This window comes from Dryas octopetala, chromosome 1 (genome assembly GCF_963921425.1).
Source record: "Dryas octopetala chromosome 1, drDryOcto1.1, whole genome shotgun sequence".
NCBI lineage: Eukaryota > Viridiplantae > Streptophyta > Magnoliopsida > Rosales > Rosaceae > Dryas > Dryas octopetala.
This window is the reverse complement of record NC_141366.1, coordinates 2413363-2426196: the sequence shown is the minus strand read 5'-3', so window position 1 is coordinate 2426196 and position 12834 is coordinate 2413363. Positions and strand designations below refer to the sequence as shown.

General features: G+C 37.5%; 1 protein-coding gene across 2 annotated transcripts; it reads left to right on the top strand.

The window, feature by feature from the left end:
• The first annotated feature begins 2022 nt into the window (after positions 1 to 2022).
• LOC147296351 (clathrin heavy chain 2-like) lies at positions 2023 to 12682 on the top strand. Of its 2 annotated transcripts, XM_086230245.1 has the most exons (30): positions 2023 to 2127; positions 2393 to 2597; positions 2789 to 2877; positions 3008 to 3086; positions 3216 to 3343; positions 3690 to 3788; positions 3892 to 4000; positions 4233 to 4312; positions 4396 to 4623; positions 4704 to 4769; positions 5426 to 5542; positions 5712 to 5909; positions 6064 to 6180; positions 6384 to 6443; positions 6605 to 6691; positions 6917 to 7000; positions 7080 to 7214; positions 7302 to 7364; positions 7439 to 7543; positions 7630 to 7742; positions 7857 to 8109; positions 8228 to 8364; positions 8447 to 8725; positions 8818 to 9820; positions 10041 to 10526; positions 10630 to 10800; positions 10880 to 11065; positions 11239 to 11361; positions 11459 to 11569; positions 12070 to 12682. In XM_086230245.1, the coding sequence occupies exons 1-30, from the start codon at positions 2083 to 2085 to the stop codon at positions 12220 to 12222; spliced, it is 5109 nt and encodes a 1702-aa protein (XP_086086371.1). In that variant the 5' UTR covers positions 2023 to 2082; the 3' UTR covers positions 12223 to 12682. The 2 variants fall into 2 exon arrangements, with proteins under 2 accessions (XP_086086371.1, XP_086086370.1); XM_086230244.1 differs by having other exon boundaries at positions 7080 to 7364.
• The last annotated feature ends 152 nt before the right edge of the window (positions 12683 to 12834 follow it).

Here is a 12834-nt window from a genome sequence, read left to right as displayed (position 1 = left end):
AGTACCTCAACAACACATAATCACAAGTGAATAATCCTAATTTTTTTGTCTGTGTGTTTCAAATGAAGCCTAATACTTCAAGAAATATAGTTGCCAAAATCGAATTTTGACCATGAATATGAGGGTAATTATAACTACATGCTTGAATCTTTAACACGTGCTCTTAATGGTTCTAGTCCATTAGCTCATGTGATTCCAAACAGTGTTATAACTGCAAAAATTTCAAGTCTAGTAGTTTGGCGGGTTAAATCAAGAGGTCAACCATTGGCCCAATGAGCTCGTTAAAAGGCCCAAGTCCTAACTTAAGCTAATAGAAGTCCCATATAGCTCGAAAGGATGTAAAACTATTATTTTTTATAGTTGGAATGGGGCCCAAGACCAAGAAACAAACAAAACTAGCTAAAAAATAAGGCATAAATTCAATTTAAACACATAACTATATATGCTATTTCAACGAGGTTCATGAACTTTCAAATATTTCAAATATACACCTGTTTTATTATGTAAATTGAAAAATGAAATTCCGTCCATCAATTTATTGAGAGATCAGTTAAATGTCAGCTTAACTTTTGCTAACGGGGATTAATTGGCAACGTGGCACTAACTCAGCATACATTTTCCGCCAAATGAGCAACACATGTCCACTTGACACGGGCCCACACACCCATCACCTCCTTTCCGCTCGTCGAACGCTCTTCTGACCATTTAGTCTCCAAAAAACATCACGTTTTCTCCCAAATTTGAATATAAATCTTTCACTTGTGTTCAACGAGTGAGAAATAGATGATGAGTTTGTGGACCCATGTTAGGGGTTAGGTAGACCTGTGTCGCTCATTTGGCGGGAAATGAGCGACACGGGTTCACCCAACCCCTGACACGGGCCCACAAACTCTCACTTTCTCTATTATTATTAAATTGTGGGCTCGTGTTGCTCATTCGGCGGGAAATGTTTGCTGAGATAGCGTCACGTCGTCAAGTAATCCCGGTTAGCAAAAGCCAAACTGTCATTTAACTAATCTCTTAACGAATCAATGGACAAAAATTCATTTTTCAATTTAGATAATAGATCGGGTGTATATTTGAAATATTTTAAAGTTCATAGACCCCGTTGAAATAACTTATATAGTTATGTGTCTAAATTGAATTTATGCCAAAAAATAATGAGAGAATTCATTCACTCTATATATATGCCCATTAATCGTTAAATTTAAAAATAATTGAAAAATAACATTAAGGCAATGTTTGGTGCGCGAAGAATGTTATTTTCATATTCTTATGTTTGGTTTGTACTTTCTACATGGATTGGAAACAAAAATAGTTAGTTTTTCAATTATACCCCTATTTATTATATATATATATATCAAAAAAAAAGAATGCCAATAGTTTCTTATGGATAGAATTGGTATTTTTAATTATTAGAAGGGTTATTATGGTATTGAGAAGATGTCATTAATACTTTCCCATGGGAAGAGAAAACTAAATTCAAGCTACAAGGAGAGTTTCATTTTCCACCTTTTGGGGCATCAATTTTCCATGAACAATAAATTTTTATTTTTTCATTCCCGACTCCCAAGCTTCCAATCCGCGAGCCAAACGTGAAACGAGCCTAAATAAGGTAAAATGAGAAAGTGAAATAAAATTAAATTTTGGAGGAATGAGATATGGAGACTTGGAGAGCAAGAGAGTAATGTATTGGATGTGGATAGAGCCACATAGACAAAAAGGGCATTGAAATGGTTCCTATACTTCTCTACCTTAATGCTCTAATTTACATGCAATCATAAATTGTACATCGACTTGTTAACAAATCATATTCTCCACGTACAACCCACGCAGCAGTCGATTCACAAATATTGCTTCAGAAAACGCAAACCAGAGCTCGTTAGTTCGTCGAATAGACCTCCCTCCCTCCCTCCCTCCCTCCCTCTCTTCTCTAATACATTCATACACTACTAGATCTGCAGATTCTCTCTCTCTCTCTCTCTCTCTCTCTCTCTCTGCAATTCAAAAGCGAAGGTTCTGCAGTGCCACATTCTTCTCCGCCTATCGGGTTCCTCCTATTGAAGCCCCGATCCAGACACCATGGCCGCTGCTAATGCCCCCATGATCATGAAAGAGGCACTAACGGTAATTAATTTCATCCTCGTTTTCAACCTAATTATTTCATCGTAAATATTTCTGGGCATTCGTCGTTTAATCCAATGCCTCATTGGATCCACCCAGATCCTATACTACACTGCACTTTCACTGCGTTTCCCAGTGGCCCATTTGCGAAATATGTCCATTCCTGCATTCATTCGAATTTTTCTTGTTGGTTTTGAGCAATGTGTGTGGTTGATAATTCAGTGTGACTGTTATGGTGATGTTGGTTTTGAATTCGTGTGGTTTGCAGTTGCCGAGTGTTGGGATTAATCCCCAATTCATTACGTTTACGCATGTGACTATGGAATCGGACAAGTATATTTGTGTCAGGGAAACATCGCCGCAGAATAGCGTCGTTATCATCGACATGAACATGCCCATGCAGCCTTTGCGACGACCCATTACGGCCGATTCGGCTTTGATGAACCCCAATTCTAGAATTCTCGCTCTCAAAGGTAAGATTCAATTCTTCACATTACTGTAATCAGAAATTATTGGTCATTAGCATATATGAAGTAATTGAAATTTTTGTATTATGGAATATAAACTGCTATAATTTGCACTAAATTGTTTTTTTTTCTTTTATTATTTGTTGTTCTGGTGAATGTGATTGCCTCACTGATGGATGGCTGAATTCAATTTGTAGCTCAAGTTCAAGGAACTACTCAGGACCATTTACAAATATTCAACATTGAAATGAAAGCAAAAATGAAATCGCATCAGATGCCTGAGCAGGTGATGATCTTGCCCCATTTTGGGCCATTCAAAATGTTGAATTTGAAGTTTATGAACTTTTGAATTTGAATTTGTTAAGTGGTTGTAATCCTACTTTTTATTTTTTCCCCTTTTTCTTGGTTCTTTCTAGATTGTCTTTTGGAAGTGGATCACTCCAAATATGCTGGGACTGGTCACACAGACCTCAGTTTATCATTGGTTAATTGAAGGTAACATGTCTTTACACTTCCCTGAATCTGGTTTATTTTATTTTATTTTTCTTCTCATTAGCTCATCTTTTCCATATTACGTTTTTTTGCTTAGTTTGTGCACATGCTCTTAATCTATCATACTTATAGGTGATTCTGAGCCCAAGAAGGTGTTTGAGCGGACAGCTAATTTGGCAAATAATCAAATAATCAACTACCGTTGTGATCCTTCTGAAAAGTGGTTGGTCTTAATTGGAATTGCTCCTGGTTCACCTGAGGTGAGTGGCTACCTTGTTGTTTGCAAGTTTTGCTCTTGTGCTGCTTCTATAATCCTGTTGATGGATTCCAAAATCTGGGAGAGTGTGCGAAGCGGCACCTCTATAATTGTTGATATCTGTATGAATATAATTTGTTTATTAGATGTTTAATATGTTTGGATATGACATTTGCACATTATCGATTTTTTATTTTTTTTCATTCTTTGTTTTTTAGGAAATTGCTAGAAAATTTTTTTTTAGAAGTGTGGTCAAAATTTTGTTCTCTTGACGCTATCAATGACAATTTGCCAGATTTGATGACGTCTTTGACAATTAACATTGTGCTTTTTCCAAAAATTGATTGTAGAGGCCACAACTGGTCAAAGGAAACATGCAGCTTTTCTCTGTGGAACAGCAACGCAGTCAGGCTCTTGAAGCACATGCTGCATCATTTGCCACATTTAAAGTGCGATTTCATACTTCTTACTCAATTTCTTTTGATATCTGAAAGATATACAGTTTACTGCTGTGCTGTTTTAAATCCTTACTCATTTTCATGTTACATACAGGTTCCAGGCAACGAGAATCCGTCAATTCTTATTTGTTTTGCCACAAAGTCCTCCAATGCTGGACAAATTACATCAAAGATGCATGTAATTGAACTTGGGGCCCAGCCAGGTACACTGATTCTTAATTAGCATCTTTTTTAAAATATAGATGAATACATTGGCCCACATCACACAGATCTAAGACTTATTTTCTGTTTGGCTCTGAGACGCAATGTTCCCTTGTTACATGGAATTGCAAGCAAGCTGTTTTAAATCCTTTTTTGAGTCTCATGCATCTTTACATGCTTTATTCTGCTTCAGGATTAATTCCTGGAACTGATTTATAGTAAAATTGTCATCAGGAAAACAATCATATACTAAGAAGCAAGCAGATCTATTCTTTCCTCCAGACTTTGCTGATGACTTTCCTGTATCAATGCAGGTCTTACTATAGCCTATCATTGCTTTTCTTCATCCGATATATGTTGCTTTCAATTAAACTACATTTTCATTTTTGAATTTCAGATATCAGAAAAGTATGGGTTGATATATGTAATCACAAAGCTTGGACTTCTATTTGTATATGACCTAGAGACAGCAACTGCAGTTTATAGAAACCGAATCAGTCCAGATCCTATATTTTTGACAGCTGAAGCTTCATCTGTTGGGGGTTTTTATGCAGTCAATAGGCGAGGCCAGGTCTTACTTGCCACTGTAAATGAGCAAACAATTGTATCTTTTGTTAGTGGTCAGGTATGCTTTTGAATTGTTTTGTACTTTTGGATGCTGGAGAAAAGAAAATGTATCTGAATTGTTGCTTGGTGATTTTACAGTTAAACAATTTGGGACTCGCAGTTAATCTTGCGAAAAGAGGAAACCTTCCTGGTGCTGAAGACCTGGTAATAATTGCAGTTGCTTTTGATTTCATATATTACAATGGTCATAACTTTCTGAGAATTAATCTCTGTTGTTGTCAATCCTTTTTTATGTGGAAGGAAGGAAGGGAGGGGGAGAGAGAGAGGGAGGGAGGGAGGGAGGGAGGGAGAGAGAGAGAGAGAGAGAGAGAGAGAGAGAGAGAGAGAGAGAGAGAGAGAGAGAGAGAGAGAGAGAGAGAGAGAAAGAGAGGTTACTCTTTATGAATAGAGTGGAGCTTTATTCGTTCAATTATAGTCTTCCTAAATAGAATGAAATTCAACCTCCAAGAGTGTTATAAGTATAAAATTTTATATAGATATCTAATGAGTCCACAGTAAGCCATGATGTGACTATCTTATTTCTTCTGAAAAATGTTTTGAAAGTGTGGTGAATGCAAGGTGTGGTGTTTTTGTATTGTTTGTATTTTTTCTCCTTATGCAGTGGAGATGAGTATGTAGAGATGTGTAGAAACTGCATTTTTCCCTATGGAAACAACCTTTTCCTTGGAGTTCCAGTGGTACAATCTGTAATTTTAATTGTTTCTGGGTGTTTGACAAATATGAGAATATGAAGACATAATTGTTTGCAGTTTGCACTTTGGTGATATCTTAAAACTACATTACATGGTTGTTGTTCTCAGGTTGTCCAGCGGTTCGAAGAATTGTTTTCTCAGACAAAGTATAAGGAGGCTGCAGAGCTTGCTGCAGAATCTCCAATGGGAATACTCCGTACTCCTGATACTGTTGCTAAATTTCAGGTATAGTGTTTTAGTATTGCATTCTTCTGTACATATATTCCCATGTTTGATAGTTCTTGTTCTTCTCAGTGTTTCACCTTTATATTAGCCTTGGAAACATTGTTCTTCTATAAGAACATGTAGTCTTTGTAGGAAGGTCTAATTTGCCCGTGTTGTTCATTTGTCGCAGAGTGTTCCTGTGCAAGCAGGCCAAACACCACCATTGTTGCAGTACTTTGGAACTTTGTTAACTAGAGGAAAACTCAATGCTTATGAATCATTGGAATTGTCACGTTTGGTTGTAAATCAAAACAAAAAAAATCTTTTGGAGAATTGGCTAGCGGAGGACAAGCTTGAATGTAGTGAAGAGCTTGGAGATCTTGTGAAGGTCTGATATGAAACTTATCAGAAAAAAAAAAAAAAATCTATTTAACTCTCATTCAACAATTGCTTCTGAGTGTTCTGCCGTTTTTTTTCCCTATTATTCTATTGTTATTTTTATTTTTTTCCTTCTAATATTATGAAACATATATCCAATGCAGACGGTGGATAATGACCTTGCTTTGAAAATATACATCAAAGCCAGGGCAACTCCAAAAGTTGTTGCAGCCTTTGCTGAGAGAAGGGAATTTGACAAGATTTTAATATACTCAAACCAGGTTACATCGATTTGCTTTTCTTTAAACAACTACAATGTGTATGACATGCATTTGTTCAAATTCTATTATTTTGAACAGCAATCATTAGGTTTTCTGAAACTAGTATTGTCTCACTTTTGTTATTATGATTGTAATATTATGGGTTCATATATAATGGATCTTACTGGATGTTTTTTATTAATATGATCTTTTCATTGTTTCAGGTTGGTTATACACCTGATTATATGTTCCTTCTGCAAACAATTTTGCGGTCAGATCCGCAGGTACGTCCATTCTTCTACATACAAGTTTGAGGCACTTTTTGTCTTTGCAAGGATTTTGTAGCTATGTGGTTGCATAGCTATCATCTGTTAAAAACCGTTTCTTCTTACAAGTTGAGCTAAATTGTCTGATACGGAAACAACTACAACTATCTTGATGGCAGGGGGCTGTTAATTTTGCTTTAATGATGTCTCAAATGGAGGGAGGTTGCCCCATTGACTACAATACCATTACTGATCTGTTCCTTCAGGTTTGAGATAAAGATATACTTCTATGTTGTTTTAAAACCTTTTTTCAAAAATTGTTCTTTGTTTTGTTGTTTTTTAAGAATACTAATTGATATTTTGGCCTAAAAGTTTTAGCTGTAAGAAAATATTGCTGTCTCCTTGTAAAGAAATTTTATATTCTCATTGTAGTTTTAAACTGAAGATAATGAAATTTGGGACTTCTTATTATTGTGTATTTTCTTCTTCAGAGGAACTTGATCCGCGAGGCAACAGCCTTTTTGTTGGATGTGCTGAAGTCAAATCTACCTGAGCATGGACATCTTCAGACAAAGGTTCATATTGTTTTTCCTCTCTTAAACTTTGATTTTTTTTTTCTTTTCACATATCAGCTCCATAATATATTTTGTTCAGGTTTTGGAAATCAATCTTGTGACTTTTCCAAATGTTGCGGATGCTATATTGGCCAATGGAATGTTTGGCCATTATGACCGCCCACGCATTGGACAACTCTGTGAAAAAGCTGGTTTGTATTTGCGTGCCCTACAGGTATGGTACCTCTTGAATTCTGATGACAATATCCCTTATAAAGATGGTAATTTGTTTTCTGGAGTAAATAGTATGTTTGATGTGCAGCACTATTCTGAGTTGCCTGATATTAAACGTGTCATCGTGAACACACATGCAATTGAACCTCAGGTTGGTACTTAAAAGTCTATATAACTTCAACCTATGTAAAGCAGTATATTTTCTAACTACAAGGTGCATTATAGGCTCTTGTTGAGTTCTTTGGAACTCTTTCCATAGAATGGGCTCTTGAGTGCATGAAAGATCTTCTACTGGTCAATCTTAGGGGCAATCTTCAGATTATTGTGCAGGTAATATACTCATTTTTATTACTTTTACGGGTTGTTTCTCTTTTTTAGTTTGTAAAGTTGAGTTTTACCTGTTTATTTTTGTACAGGCAGCCAAAGAGTATTCTGAGCAACTGGGTGTAGATAAATGCATAAAATTATTTGAGCAGTTCAAGTCCTATGAGGGGTTGTACTTTTTCTTAGGCTCGTACTTGAGCTCCAGGTATCTGTTTCTTTTCTGGGGAAGAGAGGTTGAAAGATGACATTAATTTGCTGCATGAGTGTTGTGGGATTCTCTTTGTTTTTTCTGTTTCATTTACTAATTATCTCTGGACAGTGAGGATCCTGATCTCCACTTCAAGTACATTGAAGCAGCTGCAAAAACTGGACAGATTAAGGAGGTGGAACGTGTGACTCGGGAATCCAACTTTTATGACGCTGAAAAGACTAAGAACTTTCTAATGGAAGCAAAGCTTCCAGACGCACGTCCTCTGATTAATGTCTGTGACCGTTTTGGATTTGTTCCAGATCTCACCCATTACCTATATACGAACAACATGCTTCGTTACATTGAAGGTTACGTTCAAAAGGTAATCATATTTTGAGGCTTTATATCAATTTCGTATATTTTCCAATTGAAGGTCATGCTTTGTCAATGTTATGATGAAATTGACCATTGAACGTAATAGATCTTATTTTGCTTGCTAGGTCAATCCAGGAAATGCTCCTTTAGTTGTAGGGCAGCTATTGGATGATGAATGCCCTGAAGATTTCATTAAAGGTCTTATTCTATCAGTTCGTTCTCTTCTACCAGTTGAGCCCCTTGTCGAGGAATGTGAAAAGAGGTGCAATTCTCTTCATGGCCCTGTTTTCCCTTCGTTGTCATTCACATTAATTTCTTATCCTTTCTGTGATTTCTATTTGCAGGAATCGTCTTCGCTTGCTCACTCAATTCTTGGAGCATCTTGTGAGTGAGGGAAGCCAAGATGTACATGTCCACAATGCTCTGGGTAAAATCATCATAGATAGTGGCAATAATCCGGAGCATTTCCTCACAACTAACCCATATTATGATTCTCGTGTTGTGGGCAAATATTGTGAAAAACGGGATCCCACCCTTGCTGTTGTTGCTTATCGTAGAGGGCAATGCGATGATGAACTTATTAATGTAACGAATAAAAATTCCTTGTTCAAACTCCAGGCCAGGTTTGTGTTTTTCTGTTTGCTACCAAGATGTTATTGGATCATGCTTCTCTAATTGGCTCTCTAATACTATTTTATTGATGTATTCATATCAGATATGTTGTGGAAAGAATGGATGATGACCTCTGGGCTAAGGTCCTTAATCCGGAGAATGAATATAGAAGGCAACTAATTGACCAAGTTGTATCTACTGCTTTGCCTGAAAGCAAGAGTCCTGATCAAGTTTCAGCAACCGTTAAAGCATTTATGACTGCAGACCTTCCGCATGAGTTGATCGAGCTTCTTGAAAAGATAGTGCTCCAAAATTCTGCTTTTAGTGGGAACTTCAATCTGCAGAACCTGTTGATCCTGACTGCCATCAAGGCTGATCCATCCAGAGTCATGGATTATATCAATAGATTAGACAACTATGATGGACCTGCAGTTGGATTAATGGCCGTAGAAGCGCAATTATTTGAGGAAGCATTTGCAATCTTCAAGAAGTTTAATTTGAATGTTGATGCTGTGAATGTCCTGCTGGATAACATTCAGAGCATTGACCGAGCTGTAGAGTTTGCATTCCGGGTTGAAGAAGATGCTGTTTGGAGCCAGGTGGCCAAGGCTCAACTACGGGAGGGACTAGTGAGTGATGCAATTGAGTCATTCATCCGTGCAGATGATGCCACCCACTTTTTGGACGTCATACGTGCTGCTGAGGATGCAAATGTGTATCACGACTTGGTAAGGTACCTTCTGATGGTTAGGCAGAAGGCCAAAGAGCCCAAGGTCGACAGTGAACTTATTTATGCATATGCCAAGATTGATCGGCTTGGTGATATTGAAGAGTTCATTCTTATGCCAAATGTTGCTAATCTTCCAAATGTTGGGGATCGCTTGTATGATGAAGCCCTATATGAAGCAGCCAAGATCATATTTGCATTTATTTCGAACTGGGCTAAGCTGGCATGCACTCTGGTGAAGCTAAAGCAGTTCCAAGGTGCTGTTGATGCTGCTCGGAAAGCTAACAGCTCAAAAACATGGAAGGAAGTTTGCTTTGCATGTGTTGATGCTGAGGAATTCCGCTTAGCTCAGATTTGTGGACTCAACATCATCATCCAGGTAGTATTCTTGTATATTGTATTCATGAAGTTATATCTGATGCTTTTGTCTATTTAGATGCTTGGGAAAATGGGAGGGGGTGTATTCTATAATTTGTCTTTAAATACTTGTAGGTTCTTAAGATTGGTGCACCCAGTGTATGGGTCATTCAACACAATTAATTGGTTGCTCTTTTATAATGTAGTTTGATTTCTCTTTAATCCTGCATGCTCTATTTTAGGTGGACGATTTGGAAGAGGTCAGTGAGTATTACCAGAACAGGGGATGCTTTAATGAGCTCATTAGTCTCATGGAGAGTGGACTAGGATTGGAACGTGCACATATGGGCATCTTTACTGAGTTAGGGGTTCTTTATGCAAGATACCGTCCTGAGAAGCTTATGGAGCACATTAAACTGTTTTCTACCCGTCTCAATATTCCCAAGCTTATACGAGCCTGTGATGAACAGCAGCACTGGAAGGAATTAACATACTTATATATCCAATATGATGAATTTGATAATGCTGCAACCACTATAATGAACCACTCTCCGGACGCATGGGACCACATGCAATTCAAGGATGTGATAGTCAAAGTTGCGAGTGTTGAGCTCTACTATAGGGCTGTGCACTTCTACTTAGAAGAACACCCTGATCTTATTAACGATGTTCTTAATGTGCTTGCACTTCGTGTGGACCATACCCGAGTGGTGGATATAATGCAAAAGGTTTGCTTCTCTCTTATGAAGTCATTAATATTGATCTCTGCTGCAACATTTCCCTTCGGGAGAGTTCTGTCCTGTTTACGTTTTCGATCCTTTTGGGTTTCAGGCTGGTCAAATCCGTCTTGTAAAGCCATACATGGTTGCAGTTCAGAGCAACAATGTGACTGCTGTAAATGAAGCTCTAAATGAAATATACGTAGAGGAGGAAGACTATGACAGACTTCGTGAATCAATAGATTTGCACGACAGCTTTGATCAGATAGGTCTTGCACAAAAGGTGAGATTGAAGTTTCTCATTTGTTGAAAGTAATTGGTTGAAACTTGTATTTATTATTGTAAATGATGCATATGAGCAGCTTGAGAAACATGAGCTTCTTGAGATGAGACGTGTTGCTGCGTATATTTATAAGAAAGCAGGGAGATGGAAGCAGTCCATTGCATTGTCAAAGAAAGACAAGCATTACAAAGATGCCATGGAGACATGCTCACAGTCTGGTGATCATGAACTTTCAGAGGAATTGCTGATCTATTTCATTGAGCAGGTGTGTGTGTTTTATATGCTTTAGTTTTTTGAGAGCTCATGCATGCCAAGCAAGGAGATGTCTACTTAAACATGCTCAGTTATTCTTTCCCTCTTCCCACCCCATGAGTTAAATTTTAAAGTATTCTTCTAGATGTGGTTTGGTAATAATCTACTTCTCTAATGTATGTGTAGGGAAAGAAAGAGTGTTTTGCGTCATGCCTCTTTGTTTGTTATGATATAATCCGGCCAGACATTGCTCTTGAGCTTGCATGGATCAACAATATAATAGATTTTGCCTTCCCATACCTCCTGCAGGTAATGTTTTTATTTCTGTTGTTCTTATCCATTGGTTACCATTCAATTGTTCCTCACTCTCTCTCTCTCTCTCTCTCTCTCTCTCTCTCTCTCTCAGTTTATTCGAGAGTACACAGGCAAGGTGGATGAACTTGTCAAGGACAAAATTGATGCTCAAAAAGAGGTGAAAGCCAAAGAGAAAGAGGAGAAGGAATTAGTTGCCCAGCAGGTATTGCTATTTGCTTTATCCTTTATTGTCATTGAGAGCCTTTTTTGTCTTTGAGGAGGAATGAGCCTTTGTTTTACACATTTTCTGTCTCCAAGAAATATATCATTCATTTGCAAGACTTGGTTTTTGGACCCTTGTTCTCACCACCTCTTTCCAAAATATGTATTCTTCTTCTTCTTCTTTTTTAATAGGATATTTCTCAAGTATATCTTGAGCAGTAGTTCTTATATTAAAATAAGTGTTTTTTATTGGTTACTTTATTATGCTCTTGGAGTGAACCTAACCAACTATTTGATTTGGATACCTTGAAGATGAGTTAGAAGCCTGCAAACTTGCCATAAGCACAAGAATGTTGTCTTAATTTAATTTACTTCACAATGAACTTGAATTTTTACAAAATATTAGGCTTTCGATTTTATTTTCTTAACATATTTTTTACTTGTTGACTAAACAATTAGAAAATAAAAGAAAAATAACTTATATTCTTTTATGATCTGCAGAATATGTATGCTCAGTTGTTGCCAGCTTTGCCTGCACCACCAGGAATGGGTGGAGGTTTTGCTCCGCCACCAATGCCAATGCCAACAATGGGTGGGATGGGGATGCCTCCAATGCCACCTTTTGGAATGCCACAAATGGGTCCCTCCTACTGATCTTTGGAATGCCACAAACGAGTGTTCTAACAGTTTCTTCAGGGTGAAGCTGGAATGTCGGGAATTTTCCTGTTATACTGAAGGTGATTCGATTTCATTTGTGGATGTGGGAAAATGAAGAAAGGTTGGGGCAAGTATTCTCCCACTTTCTTGCCAGTACATCTTCTTATGCCGGACTATGATCATATTTTTTGAAATTTTTTTGGGTCACTATGGTAGCAATTCTTTCCTTTTGGCTCTCAAGTCTGAGCCGAGTAGGCATTTTTGAGTAAAATCTTAATGAGGCCTATGATGGCAACCAAGCCTGCATTTGGTCATGGCTGTGGTTGTGGCAACTTTACCACATGTATAGGTAAATTTCATTGAACTTCCTCTTGTTCAAGAAACTTCTAAGTGGTAAATTTTTTTTTGTACAAACATCTTGTCCTTGATACGTGACAAATATCTCTGTCCTTCAATTTGGAAAGGCTTAATTATCGATTTACCACCCAAAATTGTAACTCATTCCCACTTTACCACCTGAAATTTTTTTGTCCCAGATTACCACCTGTAACTTACATCCGTGTCCCATTTTACCTTGTTCCGTCAACAATTCCGTTAATGCTGACGTGG